The 22,755-nt window shown below is 43.2% G+C and overlaps 2 protein-coding genes and 1 pseudogene across 5 annotated transcripts in view; 2 read left to right on the top strand and 1 right to left on the bottom strand.

The window, feature by feature from the left end:
• Ppp1r13b (protein phosphatase 1 regulatory subunit 13B) overlaps window positions 1-22,755 on the top strand; it is a 79,706-nt gene that overhangs the window by 43,150 nt on the left and 13,801 nt on the right. For 3 of the 4 annotated variants that reach the window (XM_029540508.1, XM_021201811.2, XM_029540509.1), the window contains 4 exons: window positions 4,327-4,403; window positions 16,937-17,038; window positions 19,197-19,371; window positions 20,459-20,655. In XM_029540508.1, the coding sequence (XP_029396368.1) occupies window positions 4,327-4,403; window positions 16,937-17,038; window positions 19,197-19,371; window positions 20,459-20,655 (551 nt within the window). The remainder of the gene's footprint in view (window positions 1-4,326; window positions 4,404-16,936; window positions 17,039-19,196; window positions 19,372-20,458; window positions 20,656-22,755) is intronic. The other variant, XM_029540507.1, reaches the window with a different exon arrangement.
• LOC110324626 lies at window positions 2,692-3,491 on the top strand (annotated as a pseudogene).
• Window positions 21,267-22,755, bottom strand: part of Zfyve21 (zinc finger FYVE-type containing 21) — a 31,164-nt gene continuing 29,675 nt past the window's right edge. The window contains exon 9 of the mRNA XM_029540510.1: window positions 21,267-21,614. Coding sequence (XP_029396370.1) covers window positions 21,591-21,614 — 24 coding nt within the window. The 3' untranslated portion in view covers window positions 21,267-21,590. The remainder of the gene's footprint in view (window positions 21,615-22,755) is intronic.

Raw genomic sequence — 22,755 nt, 5'->3', positions numbered from 1 at the left:
ACTTCCTTCCTTCCTGCCTTCTTCCCTCCCTCCCTCGCTCCCTCCCTCCCTTCAGCAGGTTTTTCTCTATTGGTCCCTAGCTATACTAGAATCTCTTTATAGACCACACTGGCCTCCAAAGTGCTGGGTAAAGGTGTGTGCCACCATGCCTGGTTGCCATTTTTTATTTGTATTTTGTATTAAAGGGAATTGCTCTTGCTAGCTCAACTAGTATTTGCTGTAAAATTGTATTTCTTTCCTGCTGGGGGCCTGAACTGGCTTTTAGAATGAACGGTACTGGGGTGGAACATAGCATTGGATGAAGGCCAAAGACTGATGATCTTTGGCCTTGTAACTCTCTCTTACTGTTCTGTGCTAATAAGCGCTGGTTTCTTTTCTCTTACTATATTGTGCTAATAAACACTGGTTTCTTTTCCCTCTGACTCAGGACTTCTTACTGGCCATGCCAGAGCCTTGGAACTTGTTAACTCTTCATGAACCAGAGAGAAAAGAAAGTAAATCGTTAACATAGACAACCAGCACAGACACAGGTGCACACACACACACACACACTGGTCGGGCCCAACCACCTGTCTCATCAACTCAACAAGTGTTCATGCATACTTATATACATACACATATACCTCCATATTTGTGTGTGTATACATATACATATACATACACATATACACATATAGACAAATAGATATATCCATTTGGTAGATGGGGCTGAGCCCCAGATGCCACACTTTATTCCTTCTTTCTGGCCTTCTTATACCTTCTTAGACAAAAGTTCTTTATAAAATTACCTCATAGATAAAATGTTACCCAAAAGGGGAGTTACAGAAGGATGTCATCAGAAAGTTCATAGTGTTTCCTTCTAGAAGCTTATTGTAAGTTCAGAGCAAGTTTCACGTGGCCTTGCTTTGCACAAAGCTGTGGCTTCATCCTTGGATCTGACCTAGAATGAAATCTGTCCCAAGCCTATTTCTATTCTTAGTGTAATTGTGAAAGTTCATTGTATCCCTTATTATGCAGCCTTTACATACTATTCTATGAAGAGGGTGCACATTCTATCCTCAATTCTTTATAACATCTTTCTAGCAAAACAGCTAAATTAAATTTTCTTCTTTAAATTTTCTTCTTAAAATTATTTGAATCAAATCAGGAATTCTATAAGGTTATTAATACATCTAAACAGAGTTAATGCATAAAAAGTTCATCTTCATGTTGACTTGCAGAGAATTTGCTCAGTAGGGTGGGCTGATGCCCAGGAATCATTAGGCTATGTGATAGTGACAAGAGAGGCATCTCAGCACAAGAAGCAGTCCTGGGATGAAGTCTCTAAGGACCCTGCACTCTTAGAGCTCACCCATTGCGGACTGTGCAGAATGGTGGGCCATCTACAGAAAACTCATGTACGTGTCTTTAGCCTTTCCTGTGTGGCTCTTGCTACTTTCTCTTTTTTTGTTTTTTGAGACAAGGCCTTGGCTGGCCTGGGACTCGATATGTAGACCAGGCTGGCCTCAAACTTATAAGAGATCCCTCTGCCTCTCTGCCTCTGCCTCTCTGCCTCTGAGTATTGAACTTAAAGGCAGGTACCACCATGTCTGGTAGTTAAAACACTGTTTTTTTTGTTTGTTTTTATATCTTACTTGTTTACTTACTTATTTATGTGTATGGGTATTTGCCTGCATCTATGTCTGTGCACCACATACATGTTGGTGCTTTCTAGAGTGTCAGATCCCCTGGGACTTGTAGTTATAGAGGGCTATGAGCTACCAGGTAGGTGTTGGGGAATTAATTAAACCCAACATCTCCAGAAGAACAGCCAGTGCTCATAACCACAGAGCTGTCTCTCCACTCCCAGTTAGAGAGAGAGAGAGAGAGAGAGAGAGAGAGAGAGAGAGAGAGAGAGAGAGAGAGAAATACATGAAGCAACACATGAAAAAACTGATTGCAAAATATTTTTACTGTACTAAGTCCTGGATTTCTTTTGGAAGGGGGGGCAGCAGTGGGGGTTTGAGACAAGGTTTCTCTGTGTAGCCCTGGCTGTCCTGGAACTCACTTTTGTAGACCAGACTGGCCTCGAACTCAGAAATCCACCTGCCTCTGCCTCCCAAGTGCTAGGATTAAAGGTGTGTGCCACCACCACCTGGCTAAGTCCTGGATTTCTTGGCCTGGTATTTGTATACTTTTTTTTTTAAGATTTTTATTTAATTTATATGAGTACACTGTAGCTGTCTACAGACACACCAGAACAGGGCATAGAATCCCGTTACAGATGGTTGTGAGCCACCATGTGGTTGCTGGGAATTGAACTCAGGACCTTTGGAAGAACAGTCAGTGCTCCTAACCACTGAACAATCTCTCCATCCCCCATTTTTATACTTATTCTCAATAAATATGCAAGTAAGTGAAAAATTGAAGGGTTGTAATTGTATTTGTTGTTTTTTCTCATTTCTGTGAGGAAAAACAAAAATAGCTGAGCACCAAAGAGATGACTCAACAACTCCTCTTCCAGAGGACCTGAGTTCACTTCCCAGAATGAAGATCAGGCAGCTCATAACCATGAGAAACTCCAGTGCCCGTCTCTGGACTTTGTGAACACTTGGGTAAACATATCGAATAAAAAAATGTTTTGAGCACAGAGGTCACCCGTGCCAGTGTCTCCCCACGTGTGTAGTGAACTAAGGGCATCATGACGTAGAGATGGGGGCTCGCATGACCTGTGCCTTCAGGAACTTCAACATGGAGTAGTGAGTGGAGCGGGAGATCAGCCAGGAGGAAGCCCTTCAGGGCACCCAAGCACCCTTCTACCTGCAGGAGCGCCTGAGTCAGTATCCAGAAATTGAAGAAAAGATAAGCTGCTGTCATTGCTAAGAGATGTATATGTCCATTCAAAAGATCCGGAGACTTCCTTACCAGTAAAAGATGTTGAACCATGGCAAGAACCAAAGGAATTCAGACTGCCAATAAGAGATCATGTTGATAAGAATATCATGGACATTCCCAAAGGCAAGATCACTGTTGTAGAAGCATTGACCCTTCTCAATAGCCATAAGCTCTCTCCAGAAGCATGGGCTGCTGAGAACATTGCCCAGGAATACCATTTAGAAATGAAGGATGTGGGGGCTGGTGAGATGGCTCAGCGGGTAAGAGCACTCGACTGCTCTTCCGAAGGTCCGGAGTTCAAATCCCGGCAACCACATGATGGCTCANAACCATCCGTAACAAGATCTGACGCCCTCTTCTGGAGTGTCTGAAGACAGCTACAGTGTACTTACATATAATAAATAAATAAATCTTTAAAAAAAAAAAAAAAAACTTTAAAAAAAAAAAAAAAAAAAGAAATGAAGGATGTGAATTCCCTTCTCAAGTATTTCATTACTTTTGAAGTCAAAATCTTTCCTCCAGAAGACAGGAAAGCAATACAATCAAAAGGAAGAAGATCACAAAACAGTTTCCTGTGTGCGACCCCAAGCTCTGTGCACTTGTTTTTTGTGTATTAAATTAGTGAGTTGAGGGCCATAACGTTGAGAGATCTTTGACCTCTTCAGGATTGTTCATATATTTTTTTTTAATTTATGTACATGTAGTTCCTGGGTATATGTTTGCAGTATTGATCATGTGGCCCAAATGATTCAATATTATAAGTTTCACTCTCCAGTTCCAAGGGCATCCAATACACCTTCTTGTGGCCTCCATGAGTACTGCCCTCATGTGCACAAACCCACACATAGACACTTACACATACAACTAAAAATAGTTACATGTGATGGCACACACTTCTAATCCCAGTGCTTAGAAAGCAAAGGCAGAGAGGAGGGTCTCTATGAGTTTACATAGCAAGTTCCAGGCCAGCCAAGGCTGTGTAATATAGCAAGACCTCGTCGTCTCAAAAACACAAGACAACAATAATGATGTTGCTATTGTTTTTTTTTTTTTTAATCCGGAAATAAGTTCAGTACTCACGTATGAAACTCAAAAATATAAACTAAAAATCTAGAAAAGATGGCTGATAATGTTTTAAAAGTTTTAAAAGACCGCTGTCCATCACAGAGGGAAGGGCATGTTAGGAGTGCCTTTCCGGCTGTGATGTCAGGAATGAGGCATTGCTCACCCTCAGGAAGCAGAACATTTGTGCTGGTGCTAGCTCTCCTCCATTTCATTGGGTCCGGAAACCTAGACCATGGCACAGAGCTGCACACCTTCAGGGAGGGCCTTCCCACTTCAGTTAACCCTTCCTGAGAACCCCTTCATAGACACACACAGGTGGTTTTGTGTTTCCAATCCAGTTAACTGTGGAAGAGTTACATCGTGGGTTTTATCCTCTCATCTCTTTAGGTGCCCGTCAGACCCAAGAGCAGAGAACTCAGAGAAGTGTAGTAAATGTACCTGGAGAAAAGCGCACTGAAAATGGGGTAAGTCATTAAATTGCACTTTTTTATTTGTGTGTGTACAGGTCACATGTTAATGCAGGTACTTGTGTTTGTGAGCCCATAGAGGTCAGAGGACAACTGCAATGTTGTCTCTTGGGACCTGTCCACCTTGTTTTTTGAGGTCTCTAACTGGTCTGGAACTTTCCAAGTAGGCTGGGCTGACTGGTCAGGAAGCACAGGGGCTGCCTGTCTACCTTCCCAGCACTGAAACAAAGAATTGGACAGAGCACTGGCTCCATCTCTGCAGGTTGATGGTCTGATTACTGTCAGGATTGAGGAACAGAGTGGGTTGAGGGTGAACATGTCTGAGCTGTTGAAGGGAGAGATCAGGCTCCTGCATCTCTCTGTAGCATTGGGCAGGAGGCTTGATGTTGTGGTTAAGTCACTTTAAGTCACATGAAGACTTCCTTTTTAGGAATACTGTGTGCTGGAGAGAACAAGGGGATAAGGAAATTTTAAGCCTGATTTTTTTTTTTTTTTTTTTTTTTTTGGAAATTTTAGTTACAACTTTTTCAAATAATTTTATGAGTAGAGGATTGGTTTCTTTCTTTCTGCTCTGAAACTAACTGGACATTTAACCTTGGGCAAGTGTATGTGTGGCCTTGTTAGGTGCTGATAAGAAGGCTGAGGGGAGCCTGGCTGTACACTGCTATGTGACTTGTGCACTGGCTACAGTTGCCTCTCATCTTCCAGCTGGCTGCTGACATTTGTTGGTTTACCTCTGTGAATGCACAGATTGAGGATCGCTTATTCAGAGGGTTTCAGATCTCACAGCTTTTCAGATTGGAAATACTTGCATAGGCTTCATTGGTTGATGAATGTCCGAAAGTAATGTTGGAACTCTAAGAAGTATTGGGTTTTGAGCTTTTCGATAAGGGAGATCTAATCTGAATTGCTACTGCTCTTCCTCCTCCTAAAACTATTAATTTTATGTATGTGATTTGCTTGCATGAATGTGTCTATATATGTACACTATGTGCATGAGCAGTGCCCATGGAAGCCAGAAGAGGGCTCTGGATCCCCTGAAACTGAAGTTTCAGACAATTGTTAGCTGTCATGTGAGTATTCAAGTGCTCTTAATTGATGAGCCGTCCCTCCAGACCCAAATCTCTGCTTCTTTGAACTTCTTTGAATCACATGAATCACATGATGGCCATCCTACTCTTTTTCTCGTTTTCCTTCTTTCTAAATTTTAAGTCAAAATATAGCTTATATTGTCAAGATTGACAATATTTATATACTTGTATCTAATTCTAAGTAGATGTGATTTTAGATTTTGTATATAGAGTGTTCTAGGCTATAATTCAGTTGTTAAGAGTATTTGCCAAGGATGTATGAAGTTCTGGGTTCCATCTCTACTACCATACAAGCCAAAAATGGTGTCATATGCCTACAACTTCAGCAGTGAGGAGGTAAAGACAGGAGGGTTATTAGTTCAAGATCACCCTTGACTGTACTGTGAGTCCAAAGCCATCTGAGATAGATGAGAGAGAGAGAGAGAGAGAGAGAGAGAGAGAGAGAGAGAGAGAGAGAGAGAGAAGCCAGGCATGGTGGTACACCTCTTTAGATACAGCTATTGAGAGGCAGAAACAGTTGGCTTCCTGTGAGTTTGAGACAAAGACAGAGGTGAGGAGAGAGGGAGTGAGGAAATAACTCAATAATAGTTTTGTTAAGTTTTATAGATAGCTACCATAGAACCTGTCTTAGTTGCTTTTCTGTTGTGAAGAGACATCATAATGAAGGCGATACTTCAAATGAAGTATTTATTTGAGGGCTTGCTTACAATTTTAGAGGATGTCCATGACCAGCAAGATAGGGAGCACGGGAGCAGCAGAGAGGCGTGTGGCTGGAGCACAAGCTAAGAGCTTGCTTCCTGGTTCCACAAATTAGAGGCAGAGAGTAAGACTGCACCTAGAAATGGCTTTTAAACCCTAAAGCCCACCCCAGTGACATCCGTCTCTAACAAGGCCACACCTCTTCCACAAGACCACACCTTCTAATCCTTACCAGCTAGGGACCAAGCATTCAAATAAATGAGACGATGGGGAAGCCATACTCATTCAGACAACCACAGAGACAGATCTCTAGTTTGTTATTAGAAAACGTGTGTGTGGGCTGGTGAGATGGCTCAGCAGGTAAGAGCACCCGACTGCTCTTCCGAAGGTCCTGAGTTCAAATCCCAGTGACCACATGGTGGCTCATAACCATCTGTAATGAGATCTGGCGTCCTCTTCTGGAGTGTCTGAAGACAGCTACAATGTACTTACATATAATAAATAAATCTTTGAAAAAAAAAAAAAAAGAAAACGTGTGTGTGTGTGTGTGTGGTGTAAGTATATGGTGTGTGCGCATGTACATAGAAGTATTTGTCTGTGTTGAGGACAGGTCAGAAGATGCTGTAGGTGTTGGTCTTTACCGTTTGTTGCCCACTCTGCACACAGCAGAGCAGCCTTCTGGCTTCCTAGGGCCCTCCTGCTGCTGCCTCTCACCTCTCTGTAGGCAGCCCAGGGGTCACAGCTAGGCTCTACGTAGGCTAGCTTCTGAGTGGGTCTGAGGGGTCAGACTTAGGTCTCACACTTGGGGCAAGTGCTGTATCCACCAAGTCATCTTCCCTGCCCCATAATTTTTTTCTGTTTGGTTTCAATGTCATATTAACTTTTGCCACTCATAGATGTACTGCTGTTAAGATGTTCCTCTTCCTTAAACTCCAATCTCTAATGATCATTTCACAGTCCTCATCTGACAATTTTTTATTCTAAATCTGGAGGAGTTATGCAGAGACCTCTTAACTGTTTCAGGAAGTCAATCTCAATCTCTCTCTCTCTCTCTCTCTCTCTCTCTCTCTCTCTCTCTCTCTCTCTCTCTCTGTGTGTGTCTGTCTGTCTGTCTGTCTGTTTCTCTTATCTTTCTCTGTCTCTCTGTCTCTGTCGCTGTCTCTCTCATTCATCCTTACCCTACTTTTGTGACAAGGCCTCACTGTATCCCAGGCTTACCTCAAACTTGCTGTGTAACCAAGAGTGATCTTCACCTCCTGCTCCTCCTCCTGTCTCCACCTCCTGAGCACTGGTGTCACATCACTGGTAGCACTGAGTACTGAGTCTGTATCACATCTGGCATCTCTTACTCTGAGATTTCCTGACATAGCTCGATGTAGCAGCACGTGCCTATATTTAAGCACCTGGGAAGTAGAAGGCAGATTGATTGAGTTCAAGCTCATCCTTGGCTACGTAGTGAAGCTCTAAGATACCTTGGGCTATACAGTGAGACTGTCTCAAAATAGATAGATGGATAACTGGATGGATAGACGCTTGGTGGAATTTGTGGTTATGTAAATGTAGTGGGATCTAAAACATTCCTTATGTGACTGTTCCTGTACCAGCAACATAACCTCCGGGACACAGGCATACATCACAGTAAGAATTCAAAATTAAAGCATAGTTTCGAAAGTCCTACACGTGTGTGTGTGTGTCTGTGTGTGTATGTGTCTGTGTGTCGTGCTATAAGAGTATGTGAAGTCCAGAGGACAACCACCGTATGTATTTCAGGATTGAACTCAAGCTGGCTGCCAGTCTTGGTGACTAGTGTCCTTACCTGTTGAAAATCCTTTTGAGTTCTAAGATACACCATGAGCTGAGCTTCAGGGATGATAATGAAAATGAATGGTAGATGGAATAATATTCTTAATGTGTAATAAAGGGAGAAGGCTAGTATTTATAGGTCTATGATGTTTTCTTCCTTGATAAAATTGTTTATGTTAAGAGCAAAAAAAATTTAGACGTGAAATTAAAATTAAAAATGTGTTTATGGAGCTGGAGAAATGGCTCAGCAGCTAAGAACACTGACTGCTTTTCCATAGTATCCAGGTTCAATTCCCACCACCCAAATGGAGGCTGACAACCATCTGTGACTCCAGTTCCAGGGCATCCACCGCTCTCTGCTGGCTTCTGAGGCAACTGCATTCATGTGGTGCACATTCAGGCAGACGAAACAGACACATAAAATAAAATAACTTTTTTTAAAGTGTGTTCCCTTTAAAGAGCTTGTAATTAGAAGAAAATCCGAGATCCTGTCTAGAGAACTAACTGCTGCAAGCATCACATCAAAGATGATTTCTATGTCATGGTATCTAAGACATTCCTTTTGTGACTGTTCCTATACCAGCAGCTTTATAGCATGCATACCTGCCTTTTTTTGTTTGTTTGTTTTTGTTTGTTTGTTTTGTTTTTTTTCGAGATAGGTTTCTCTGTGTAGCCCTGGCAGTCCTGGAACTCACTCTGTAGACCAGGCTGGCCTCGGACTCAGAAATCCGCCTGCCTCTGCCTCCCGAGTGCTGGGATTAAAGGCGTGCGCCACCGTGCCCGGCTCATACCTGCCTTTTAATCCTGTGATGCACTGCCCGGTGAAGCACTTCATTGTCTCCAAAGCACGTATACATGCATTTTTAAATTAACAAAATGTTAGAAATATCTTCCCCCGTGGTGGCACACGCCTTTAATCCCAGCACTCGGGAGGCAGAGGCAGGAGGATTTCTGAGTTCGAGGCCAGCCTGGTCTACAGAGTGAGTTCCAGGACAGCCAGGGCTGCACAGAGAAACCCTGTCTCGAAAAACCAAAAAAAAGAAAGAAGGCAGTATCTTCCCCGCCGTCTCTGGTTCCAGATGGAGCAGGTGTATCTTAACGCTCTGCAGGGAGCGTAGACAAGAAAGAGCAGGTCAAGCAGCAGCTGTGAGGGAGAGAGGGTGTGTGGTAAGACCGCGTGCTGGCCGGCCGTGAGTCACGCTCACTAGCTGCTCAGCAGCCTGTGAGCCAGCGAGACAGGCTGGTCTCCGTGGTGGTTGACTGCTGTAAAGACTTGGTTACTCTTGTGTGCCCTGTGTGCGGCTCTAGGGATCGTGGGTTCTTGGATTGAGTTCAAGTGCTCACCAGCATGAGTCACTACTCTGAAAGGACACAGTGCATAGAAAACCGTGTTCCTTGCTAGAGTCCTGGCTGTCCTTAGTCCAGCTTTGCTGAAAAGGCCACCTCCTGCCTTACTGACATACGTCCAGCATGCTGCAAGGCCAGTAGATTCTGTTTCTTCTGTTACAAGTGTAGCCCATATTTAGGTCATGATCTATTTTGAGTTAATTTTTGTGTATGGTATAAGGTAGAATTCCAAATTCATTCTTTTGCATTGTTTTATCATTTGATAAAAACACACTGTCCTTTCACCTAAATTGCCTAACACTTGATCATGTGAATATAAAGGTCAAGATTGACATTCGGAAGCAGTTACTATTGTGGTCGCTCAGTGTTCATTTTTCGAATGGTACTGAGGACATGGTTGTGCATGTCAGGTAACAGTTGTCTAGGAAACTACATTAGCTACTCTAGCAGCAACATAGAGGTGGGATCAGGCCAGGATTCACCTGCTTCTAAAGCAGCTTTTGTTTAGTCTGCCTTGTTGTGGATAGATACCTGTTATTTCATCTTCTTGCTAGCAATTCATGCCACACCTCTGCCTGAGATGCTCATCCGGGTCACCTCTGGCTCAGGCTTTGCTCAGTACATCTGGTCCCCAGCTGCTCCTGTACAGTGTTGTCTTCTCCTCTTACACCTGCTTTATATGGATATTGTATGATCTCAGGAATCTCTCTCCTTTCATTCAGTAGCATTTGGGATGTAGTGAAATTAGGAATAAGTAGTCCTCCATTTATGAGTGAGGCCATCTAACTTTATTCTGACTTTGTCAGACTTATTGATTCTGAGGATCAGCATCTATTAATAATTCTACAAAAGTCCCTATAGACATTTCATTCCCTTTTTCCTGTTGGATCTTGATTAACTACCTGTCTTGTTTTGTTCTTCTTGGCTCTTAAATGTCTTTTGCTTTGTGTTGTATTCTGCATTCTTTAATAAAGAGACATTGTTCAGCCAGTGAATTTGTCTTCAGCTATATCTGTTTGGTTGTTTAGTACATATAAGGTGGTCTTAAAATTTGTAATGGAAAAGAAGACAAAGTCCAGGAGGAAATACTTGAGACTCATATGCTTGACAATTAACCTATGCTAATTACTTACACACTAAAGATAAAGAACTCTGAAAACTCAATAGTTTTTATTCATATTTTTATTTTTTATTTATACATTTTTATCATGTATTTCTCCTCCCTAACTCCTCCCAGAGCCTACCTCCCTAACTTTGTATTCTCTCTATTCTCTCTCTTAACAAATGGGGGGGGAAACCCACAAAACAAACAAAAAATAATAAGACGAAAATGCCAAAGTGAAACATAAAGTTCACCCAAAAAGAAATAAGTGACATTGATATACCCAGTAAGAGAAAACTGATTTTCCTTTGCCAGTGGGTATCATTTTTTTTTTTCTGAGACAGGGTTTCTCTGTGTAGCCCTGGCTGTCCTGGAACTCATTCTGTAGACCAGGCTGCAAACTCAGAAATTTGCCTGCCTCTGTCTCCCGAGTGCTGGGATTAAAGGCGTGTGCCACCACGCCCGGCTGGGTATCATTTGTAAATAACTTCTTGGTTAGGGGAAATAACCCAGTTTTTAAGAATTGGGAATGGGTTCACCAAAGGAGACCCATGAATGCCTGGTTAGGTACATGGACTTGGGTTCAACATCATTAATGTTCAGGAAAATACAAACTAAAATCATTCGAACATCCAATGCTAAAAGGTGTACATAGCAAGCTTGATCTGGCATGGAGAGGAGAGGCAAGAACCCCGGTGCGTTGCTGGGTGGGAATGTGGATGCTTTAATCTGCAGAGCATTTGGCAGCTTGGAACTTAAATGTCAGTCTGCCATATAAACAACATTCTGCTCCTGAGAGAGAAGCCAGTCTCTGTGCAGACTTGTGTGGGAGTAGCTATAGCAGCTGCTAGAGGCCATAGCCATAGCCAAGACAGGCCAAGCCTGCGGGCAGATGCGAGCTTTGCATTCCTTTTGTTGCCCAAGGCTCTGCCTTCCGGTGATTGCTCTCTTTGCTCAGCGAAGCTTCTTGAATGGAAAAACATCCATATGCATAAAATAAACTAATTAGAAATTAAAATAAATATATTTGATCTTGTATTTAGATGGTTACCATGTGTGTATCTCTGGGTGTCCTTTCGACTATGATCTTGGAAACAGTCACTTGCCCTGGTACTTTGCTTATGGTTCTCATTAGAATCAACATTCACTGGGTTTTTGCAGCAGGGTCTTTTCTGTGGCCCTGGAAATCCTAGAATGACTCATAGAGGTTTGTCTGCTGGGATTATAGGTATCCTCATTGTGCCTGGCACTGGCTAGCTCACAGCCTCACTCTCTCTCTCTCTCTCTCTCTCTCTCTCTCTCTCTCTCTCTCTCTCTCTCTCTCTCTCTCTCTCTCTCTCTCGTTACATATTTGTTTGTTTGCTTGTTTTATGTGAATGAGTGTTTTGCATGCATGCATGTCAGTACTCATGGAGGCCAGAAGAGGGCATCAGATCTCTGGACCCAGAGTCAGAGACAGTTGTGAGTGTTGGGAACTAAATCCAGGTCTTCTGCAAGGACAAGTGTTTACAATTTCTGAGCCATCTCTTCAGCTTCTCTTTTTGTTTCTTTTTTGTTGTGAACTATCCATACAGAAAAAAAAATGTATAGAGTGTACAATTTAAAGAATTACTCAGGGCTGGAGAGCTGGCTCAGTGGTTAAGAGCACTGACTGTTCTTCTGAAAGTCCTGAGTTCAAATCCCAGCAACCACATGGCGGCTCACAACCATCTGTAATGGGATCTGATGCCCTCTTCTGGTGTGTCTGAAGACAACTACAGTGTACTTATATATAATATAAATAAATCCTAAAAAAAAAAAAAAAAAAAGAATTATTCAGAGGCTCTTGGGATTACCAGTCAAATGTAGAATTTCTGAACTTATTCTTTTTAAAGCAATCCTATGTTGTTTGTTTTAGCTTTGCAGATACTTAACACAGATGTCTAGTGATGGTAACTTTTAAACTTCTGCTGAGATTTCACAGGTTGTTTTAGAGAAAGAAATATAAACAAAAAAAGCAGTTGTATTAAAAAAAACAACAGAGGGCTGGAGAGATGGCTCAGCAGTTAAGAGTACTGGCTGCTCTTCCAGAAGTCCTGAGTTCAATTTCCAGCAACCACATGGTGGCTCACAACCATCTGTAATGAGATCTGATGCTCTCTTCTGGTGTGTCTGAGTAGTGTGACAATGTACTCACAGACATAAAACAAATAAATCAATCTTTTTTTTTTTTTAATACAGCAGAAGTAGAGCAAGGTTCCAATGTAAGCTGCAGTCGGTGCAGTTAGTTGCATCAGAGTCACCAGAGGTGGTGCACTTAGCTGCATCAGAGTCACCAGAGGTGGTGCAGTTAGCTGCATCAGACTGGCACCAGAGGTTGCCAGAGGGAGCAGCAATGATCAGAAGCCTCGGGGGACCATTAGAGGTCACTATACTGAGAGCTTAGATTAAATCTCTTTTTTGAGACAGTTCCTGTTACTGTCTAGGGGTCTTGATTGGTTTCATCTTCTCTGCCAGGTAAAGATTAAAAGACAGAAAAATTCTCAACCACAGCAGGGAGCAGCAGGGATAATGGCAGATCTCAGACACAGCAGACACCAGACACTGCTAAAAGAAAGGTTTTAAGGGGTGAACACACACACCCAGTCTTTCCTGGAGGGCTGGGGGTTGTAAGGGTCTCTGAAGGAGGTCTTCCTTCCTCAATTTAAGGTTGTTGAGCTTGAACCATGATAGAGAGGCTGATGGGTTCATAGCTGTGGGGTAAAGATCTGACCTTGAACTTGTAGGACCGACCAGTCCATAGTCAGTACCCATAGGAAGTTCACCATCTTTACTATCTAACTTGGTCCATCTCTCTATCTGTGTGACTATCAGGGAATCTTAATAGTCCTTCAATACAAAACAATTTTCATACATATAAAATAAAATGGAAAACATGTTTCTGTAGGAACAGTGTATACATGCTGTATTGATTGCCAGCAAGGAAAGCGGTGCTTCACAGGAGGGGCAGTTAGTGGGTGTGAGGGCAGGGGCATTCTTTTGTATACTAGTATTTTGTCTTGTGGGTAGATTGCTTTTAGCATGGACTTAAAGGACAAAACATCTTTAGGATAGCAGTTGCCAAGACAAGAGAGAGAGCTTCAAATCAAGAGGCAAAACATGTGTCCAGCAGAACACTGAAGATCTCACACTGCAGTCTGGAATGTCCAAGCATGGTGCATAGTTCAGTTACACCATTGGGTTGGGCAAACTACCAATGGGTTTTCCTACCTAAATTATAACACCAGAATATCACCTTTTTTAAAAATGAGACTCGTGAGTGTAGTGAAGTGATGCTTGGGAACCTGTATTAGTTAATTTCTGTTGTTGTGAAAGAATGCCCTGGCAAAAAGCAACTTAAAAGGAGAAAAAGGCCAGGCGGTTGGTGGCACATGCCTTTAGTCCCAGCAGAGGCAGGCAGATCTCTGTATGTTCAAGGCCAGCCTGATCTACAGAGCAAGTTCCAGGATAGCCAGGGCTACACAGAAACCCTGTCTCAAAAAACTAAAAAAGAAAAAAAAAAGAGAAAAGAAAAAGATTGGTTTAGGGTAGAGTTAATCATTATGAAGAAGATGTGAGAAGAGGCAGGAAAGGGCTGATGCAGGGGGCTGGCTGATCATAGTGTGTCTACACACAGGAAGTGGGACCTATAGATATAACACCTCAGAGCCAGCATTGTGCTTCTTCCAGCAAGGCTCCTCCTCCTAAGGTTCTGTAGCCTCCTGAGCAGTTACAACCTGTGAACCAATGTTCAGATACAGGAGCTGTGGGGACAGCTCTCATTCCAACCTCTACAGGACTCACACCAGCACAGGAGAGCCTGGGATATTCCACCTGAGATCACAGGGTCAGCAAAAGTGGGCTACTGGTCTCTCCCTAGTACACTTTATACTTCTCTTGAGCAGCTCAGGCATGGGACACTGACAGACACACACCACACATACACACCACACACAAACCCCAACCACCAAGATGCGAGCCCCATGTCCAGCATTTCTCATGCTGCCCCCATTTCCACTGACTCACGTGCGTTTCCCAGCCAGCCTCCCTTTACCTGCATGTTTGTTTTGATGACCCAGTGAGTTTAGGCTTGCTCACAGGAGCACTAAGCAGCAGTTATTTCCTGTGCTCGTGCTCACAGGGGCACAGGCGGCGGCTCTTCCTCAGCAACCAGTAACTGTCAGTAACGCTTTTTTTTTTTTTTTGGTTTTTTGAGACAGGGTTTCTCTGTGTAGCCCTGGCTGTCCGGGAACTCACTCTGTAGACCAGGCTGGCCTCAAACTCAGAAATCCGCCTGCCTCTGCCTCCCGAGTGCTGGGATTACAGACATGTGCTACTACTGCCCGGCTGTCAGTAACTCTTGAGGAAGAGTTACTGTAGTTACTGTGTAGTCTGGTGAACCCTTACCAATTCCTGACAGGATGCTGACAGGCCCACTCCTATGCAGCTCCTGTACAAGTAATCAGAGCTGCTGTGAGGCCAAGAGCTCAACAGGCATGCTGTGTCCCAAGTCAGGATTCCATGGCACTCCTCTGTCCTCAGCTCTCACCATCTGTGTTCCTCTGTTCATGATGTCCCTGAGCCTTGATCTGGGCGGCATAGATAGATATTTACAGCCAAGCATTCCGTTGTCACTTGTTCTCAGCATTGGGCCAATTATAACTCTCCACACAGCAGCACTGGCCTCCGGGCATAAACCTACGTATTTAGAAGGCAGTGTGATGGTCACAGGATGTCCAGCAGCAAGACAGCAGTATTAGCTTATCTTCTAGGGCCCGTGACTAAGTGTAAAATAGCAGGCATGAGCTCCCTCCACAGAGCAGGCCTCAGCTCCAGTCAGAAAGCAGTCGATGGCCCTGGAACAGTCAGCAGCATAGTCCAGGGATTTGCAGCTAAGTAAAGCTGCTGATTTTGCTCCTCCAGCAGCCTGGACAGGAGGGACTTTATTTTTGGTAGAACTTGTTTGTGTTAAAATGGAAGTATCTATAACTTGACAGCTTAAAATATCTAATTTTTAAGAATTGGCAAGATGCTTGAGGGCAAAGGTGCTTAAGGAAAGCAGCTTCTATCTACATGTGAGAAGGAAAGAGCTGCCTCTTTAAATAATCCTGACTGTCCATGGCATCAGGATTAATTAACTAATTAATGTAAAATCTCTCTCTTTTTTTTTTTAAAAGAGACTGGCTCCACATTGCTCCGTTAGGATCTTTGGATAAAAGAATAATATTCAGATATAAATGTGACTCTTGAGTCTATGTTCCTGGAGCTTAGCGTATGCTCAGATAATCGTAAGAGTTTAGGAAGAGGCAGAACGGGTGGAATGTGGGCTAGAGCTGGAAAGACAGCACAGCAGTTAAGAGCCTGTTCTTTCAGAGGACCCCACTCAATTCCAGCACCCACGTGGCTACTCACAACTCTGGAACTTTTCTTGTCTCTGAGGGATACAGACAAAACACCCATATAGGCGAAATTAAATTCCAAAATTAGGAAAACAATTGTAAGAGGTTAAAAAGTGCCAGGACTTAAAGGGGATCCTGTGTGTGTGTGTGTGAGTGTGTGTGTGAATGTAGAAGTAGGAAGTAGGTAGTGAGGATCTGAGGGGTTAGAAAGGAAGGGTCAGCGGTATGGCACTCTGCTGCTTTTATGAGCTCCCCCTTTGCTCTGTCCTTACCTCTCCCTGAGTCCTCACATACACAGCATGTGGACTTGAAGCATATGTGCACAGTGCATGGAGCACGACGGAGAGAATATGTCTTGCACATGGCAGAGCTTAGTGAGTTGTGTTCTGTGTGACAGGCTAAGAGCACGGGCTGCCTGCATTGCTGTATGCCGCTTCCTCCTGCTTGCTCTCCTGTCTGTGTGGTGGAGTGCCCTAGCACCTGCTGATGGACATTCCGCAGCTTGTGTGGGAAGGGTATACGGCCAGTTGTCAGCGCAACTTCTTTCTATGTCCAATCCATATGCACCATACTGTTAGGTAATAGGTGGACCATATGGAAGGTTTTTAATGAATATTTGCATTTTAGGTTCTATTTGTACTTCAATTTCTCTAGAGCAGGTGACAGTGCATTTTTGCGGGGGGGGGTGAGGAGTCATCAGTATTTTACTTTTTTCGTTGTTTATCTTTAACTTTGCCAGCCCCATTTGCCCAAATACACCTGTTAAATCCCTATTCAGAACAGAAGAACTTCATTTATGCACATCTGCAAATGGTCATGTAATTTTATTAAATACAGTATCTGAGATTTATACATTAGAAAAATGGTATTTAGAAAAAAATTATACTTGTTATTTACCTTTAATAAAAGTAGTCATCACATAGGAGAAGTTCTTGTCAGGAAAAAACTAAGTTTTATTCTTCTAATTCCATGGGAGCCTATCTAAAATCTAGCTGTGTGTGAATTCTGACACTTAGAGAAAGGTAGTTCTGCAGAAGGAAGGACATTCCATGAGTACTTTTGTTCCCACAGGTTGGGAATCCACGTGTTGAACTTACCCTCTCAGAACTTCAAGATATGGCAGCCAGGCAGCAGCAGCAAATTGAAAATCAGCAGCAAATGTTGGTTGCCAAGGTACATTCAAAAGAAACCTGATTCACAGTGTGTAGTTCAACTTGCGGTTAAGGTTGAGGGTGGTGAGATGGGCTCACTCATCATGGTGGTGAGGTGGGGCTGTGCTGAGCTACTACCCATCCCTCCTAAGGGTTATTCATTAAACAGTATGAATCCACTTCAAAGAGAGCCCCTGAACAGCCAGTCTTTAATCCCAGCATTCTAGGGGCAGAGGCAGGGGCAGAGAGGGGCAGAGAGGCAGAGGTGGATCTCTGTGAATTCAAGGCTAGCTTGATCTACAAATCAAGGATGGTCAGGGCTGGCTACACAGAGGTGGATCTCTGTGAATTCAAGGCTAGCTTGATCTACAAATCAAGGATGGTCAGGGCTGGCTACACAGAGAATCCCTGTCTCAGGAAAAAACAAACAAACAAACAGAAAAGGGCCTCTGAACATTCTAGCATGGCTTATTATCTCCTGTTTTGTGGTTTGTTTGTTTGTTTGTATGTGTGTGTTTAGATGGTGGTGGCACATGTGCCATGGCATAGGTGTAGGGAAAAAGACAGATTCTTAGAATTCGTTCTCTCCTTCCACCATCTGGACCCCGGAAGAGGAGCTCAGGTTCAGGCTTGGGGAGCAGTGCCTTTACCCATCTGACTGACTGGTCTGTCGTCTCTGAAGTTCCTCAGTCAGCAAGTGACTAATCTAGTCTTCGTCACCTACTGAGTGTTTTGTTAACTGTTCAGATGGCTTTTATGTCGCTGAGAATTGGTTGTACTTGTCTTGAAAACGTATCTTTAAAAAGATGGCCAAGAAGACAGCTCATCCTGATGACCTGAGCTCCATTACTGGAACCCACATGGTGGAAGGAAAGAAGCAGTTCTTGTGGGTTATCCTCTAACCTTTACTTGCATGTCAAGGCACACATGTACTCACACACTTAAAAAAAAAAGTTGTCTCAAAGTTTACTGAACATCAAGAATTTAAAACGGTATTATAGAGCTGGAGAGGTAACTCGGCAGGTAACTCCAAGTGGTTGCTGTTTTCCAGGAGTCCTACCCTCATCTCCCAGCACACGTGGCAGATAGCTCACGACTGCCTGTAACTCCAGCTCTAGGGCATTTGATACCTTTTCTAGCCTCTGTGGGCTCTTGCACAGATATGGCATGCATTCACACACACACAAATGCAATGGCGAAAACTTTGTAGAGTCTTTATACAGTATAAACAACAAGTTAACGTTTAATCTGAAATATTTGAGCATGAATTTCTGTACCTTAATGTAGTGAGTGAAGCTTGTGCATTCATGTGTAAACCTATGCGCATAGATGGGACCACACACACTTACTGCTGACTTACTTTTAAGGCATGTTATCATATCACATGAGGAGAAAAACTGGTGAGGAATGCTATGTGCATTTTACTGTAGGATTGTCCTGTTCTTTATAAAACATTTCACAATTTAAAGACACAAACTGTGAAGAAAGAAAATAGTCCCTTGATTGCCTAGTTTGAGGTACAAATCGGAGGTTCATCTAGTGATCATCTTTCCATGTGGGACACTCTGCTGTTGAGGAAATTGAGTGGGATCCTTGGAAGTACTTCTTAGCATCAGGAGCCCTGGGCAGACAGCAGGAACAAGGCTGGGACTTGGTAGATACTGTGGCATGCAGAGGAAAGTGTGGGAACAGACCTAACTTCCTTGCTGTGCTTTCAGCAGAGGCACCAGCATGAGCTGAATGTGCAGATCAGTGCGTGTAATGACGTCTGCTTAAGAATCCCCAAACTTGGGCTGGTGAGATGGCTCAGTGGGTAAGAGCACCCGACTGCTCTTCCGAAGGTCCGGAGTTCAAATCCCAGCAACCACATGGTGGCTCATAACCATCCATAACAAGATCTGATGCCCTCTTCTGGAGTGTCTGAAGACAGCTACAGTGTACTTACATATAATAAATAAATAAATCTTTAAAAAAAAAAAAAAAGAATCCCCAAACTCACATTGTCTCACACACATGGACACCCAGTAATGTCAGTTTTGTGTGATCTCATGTGTGCAGAATTCCTTCAGTGTTCTTTAATAGGTGATGCTATAGGATGAACTCAGTTTGTCTGTTTGTTTTAATGTATAAAAGTAATCATGTTTCTACTTGAAAAGCTTATATTTTTCATTCTTTATTAGGAACAGCGTTTACATTTTCTAAAGCAACAGGAGCGCCGCCAGCAGCAGTCCATTTCTGAAAATGAAAAGCTTCAGAAACTGAAAGAGCGAGTTGAAGCCCAGGAAAACAAGCTGAAGAAGATCCGTGCCATGAGAGGACAAGTTGACTACAGCAAGATCATGAACGGAAATCTGTGTATGTGCTGCATGCGGGCCTGGGCCCATGGCCAGGCTAAGTCACGGCAGTCCCGATCACAACCCAAACGGCACTGCACATTTCTAACCCTTAACTCTCACCTGCAGCACAGAGCTCACTGGGTTACCTGGGGTTTTTAATTACGTACTCTTCTCTGGAAAAGCTAATCAAGTCTGAGTGAGGATGTGTTCTAGGGTGGTATTATTTGAATTCAATTTCCTGGATTTTTTTAAAATATAAACTTAATTATGGGTTTTTAATAGGCCACAGTATGATAATTTGATGAATGTATATTATGTGTATTAGTTAATCAGGAGGTTCATAATTCTTTCTTCTTAAACTTAAAATTTTGATAAATCTATGGTGATTTTTGCATATGTATGGCATTTGTCTATGAATAGCTCTGGACCTTTCTGTTATGGGTGATGGATTGGTGTGAGGTTGCTCCAGGGGCTGTAATGAGTAGTCTGGTTTTGTTTAACTAGGTAAATTTCATCCATGCATTAAGATGACCATACTGCCAGGTATGGTGTCACATGCCTGTAATCCCAGCCCTTGAGAGGCAGAGACTATGCAGTAAGGCCTCATCTCCGCAGACAGTCATTTATGTCACATAGGTGTTTCTCTTGCTTCTCTGTGAACTCTGGGTTGTTTGTGTTTGTCTGTTTAATGTTACAGCAATGGGTAAGACCTTCTCAACAAGCTTTTATCTTGATCTCTGGGATCTGAAGTGCTTTGACCAAACTAGCTTTTGAATGGATGCCCCTAAGGACTATCCAGTAGCTAAGGGAAGCATAGTCACTGACTTGTGAGGGTCACATCACGGCTGTCAAAGCCTGGTGGTGTGTTGGAGCCAGGAAGGCTAGAACGCCCGCACAGCCAACCTTACAGAGTTTCCTCATCCCTAGCTCCTGGAAGGAAAAACTCTGTTTTGGGTTATACATATACTTTATCCTTATTATTTTATTTTTATGCATACTCTTTCATCCAAGGCTAGCACTAAATAATAACAGAATTGAGTGTAAGAATAGAAATGAAGGCAGAGTATGTCCTTTAAATAACCAGTTTTCTTTTTTGGTAATTACAGCTGCTGAGATAGAAAGGTTCAGTGCCATGTTCCAGGAAAAGAAGCAGGAAGTTCAGACTGCAATCTTACGAGTTGATCAGCTTAGTCAGCAACTAGAAGATTTAAAGAAAGGAAAACTGAATGGGTTCCAGTCATACAATGGCAGGTTGACAGGGCCAGCAGCAGTGGAGTTAAAACGACTCTACCAAGAGCTGCAGGTAAGAGCCTGGGCCTGGGGTGGATAAATGCTCATATTCTCCTTCTGACTTTCTCCTTAAAATGTCGTGGGTATTTAGAGCCTGGAAACAGACGTCATAGGAGTTCTGACCTCGTGTGCATGTAAATGCCTCCAAGGGTTGCACTGCACTCCTATCTGCTCAGTGGAGGCCAGGGCTTTGGACTGACTTAGGGAGACAAACCAGTCAGATTTCAGCCTTCCACATTTCCATCTCTCAGGCTTGGAGAAATTGTTCAGAGCTCTTAAGCACTTCCTGTTTTTGCAGAAGACCCAAGTTCAGTTTCTACCATTACATGGTGGTTCACAAGCATGTATAGCTCCAGTTCCACGGGAATTGATGCCCGCTTCTGCTCTGCAGGCACTACCACACAGAATGCACATACTGCTCATCCAACACTCCTCTTTTGCCTTTAGGAGCACACACACATATGCCATAAACTTATACAGACACACATGTATACACATGGCATGAACTTCCATAAATACACACATACACATAAATAAAACAGTAATAAAATGTCAATTACAGCTCAGTGATATAAGTACTATATTTGGAATTTAGGGTTATCTCTGTGACCCTCCAGTTACTTCTGTGGTTGAAGTTCCTCATTCAGTGGCCTGGGGTTTGCCTCCTGGATTCTGATTGCAGAGACAGCTCCCAGGACTCAGAGAGTGCTGTTGGCCCTTGGCCTGCTTGTACTTTGAAGAGGATGAATGGTTGAAGATGTTTGTCCTGGTGTTGTCCCGTAAAAACTCAGCTGGGCTAGAAGAGCATGAACTCAGCCCCTCTGGTACCAGAACTCAGGCAAACAGAAGCTACTTCTGTCCTGGCTGCCCTGTGCTGTGCCTGCTCACAGTGGCGGGGCAGCTCTGCAGACATTCAAACACAAAGCCACACTTCCTTTCTTCCCTCCATTACCTTCTGCTCCTTTCATCTCCCTGGAAGTGAGAATTTGACCCTTTTTGTCACTTTTTTCCTCCCTTCATTCCTCCCTCCTCCCTTTTTCCCTTCTCCCTCCCTTCTTTCCTTCTTTTCATTTGTTTTTAACACAGAGTCTCTCTGTGTATACCCGGCTATCGTGGAACTCACTCTGTAGACCAGGCTGGCCTCGAACTCAGAGATGTGCCTGCCTCTCTGCCTTCTGCCTCTGCTGGGACTAAAGGTCTGTGATACCATGCCTGGCTAAGAATTTGACCTTTTAACTAATATAAATACAGTTTTTCCTTTAGAAAGTTTTCCACTTATTAAAATGTCTTGGAACATTCTATCCACAAATTATGTTTTCTGTAACAACTGGGGGATAAGGGGGGGTCTTGTTGAAAAACAATAAATATTAAAAGGTGCAGTTTTGTGCTTCTAGATTACTTTGCCAGGAATCAAAACTTAGAATTGAGTATTCACCAAAGTAGACATAAAAAAGAGTCATTGTCTCTTCTCTTACATCCACACTGCCTATCAGATGAGCTAGACTAAGTCAGAACAGCCCAAGAAGAATCAGAAAATACTAAGTCAAGGACTCTGAGGTTGTCATGTCAGCTGTTCCTTGCTGACCCTATTATTCTATAACCCTAATAAAGGGACTATTTTACTACAGCAAATGTTGAATTTATCACTAGCCATGAATTTTGGAATTAGTTATTATGCACTTGTAGCATAGGGTCATTATAGAGATGGCCCTGCCATCACACGTCCACATTCACTCAAACCTGTGAAGCCATGCACTGAGATGCACCCTCACATCAGCCTCTGCTGTGTGGCAGGCAGCAGTGTCAGAAGGGGAGTGCTAGAGTCACTTTTGTTTGAGTGATTTATAGAACAAAATCTTTGAGGAGGGCTGGGGTTTTTTGTTTCTATGTGTTCCCGGGCTGTCCTGGAACTCTCTCTGTAGTCCAGGCTGGACTTTAACTCATAGAGATCCACCTGCCTCTTCCTCCCATCAGGAATGGTTACAGACTATAAAGGTGGGTATGTTTATTGTGAGTGGATTTCATATGTTCCGTGTAGGCCCTGAACTTAGTATGCATGTAGCCAAGGCCAGCCTGAAATTCCAGATCCTCTTGCTTCCATCTCCCTAGGTTA

The sequence above is a fragment of the Mus pahari genome, chromosome 7 (genome assembly GCF_900095145.1).
Source record: "Mus pahari chromosome 7, PAHARI_EIJ_v1.1, whole genome shotgun sequence".
Classification (NCBI taxonomy): domain Eukaryota; kingdom Metazoa; phylum Chordata; class Mammalia; order Rodentia; family Muridae; genus Mus; species Mus pahari.
The sequence above is the reverse complement of the archived record's forward strand: the minus strand, read 5'-3'. Positions and strand labels throughout refer to the sequence as shown.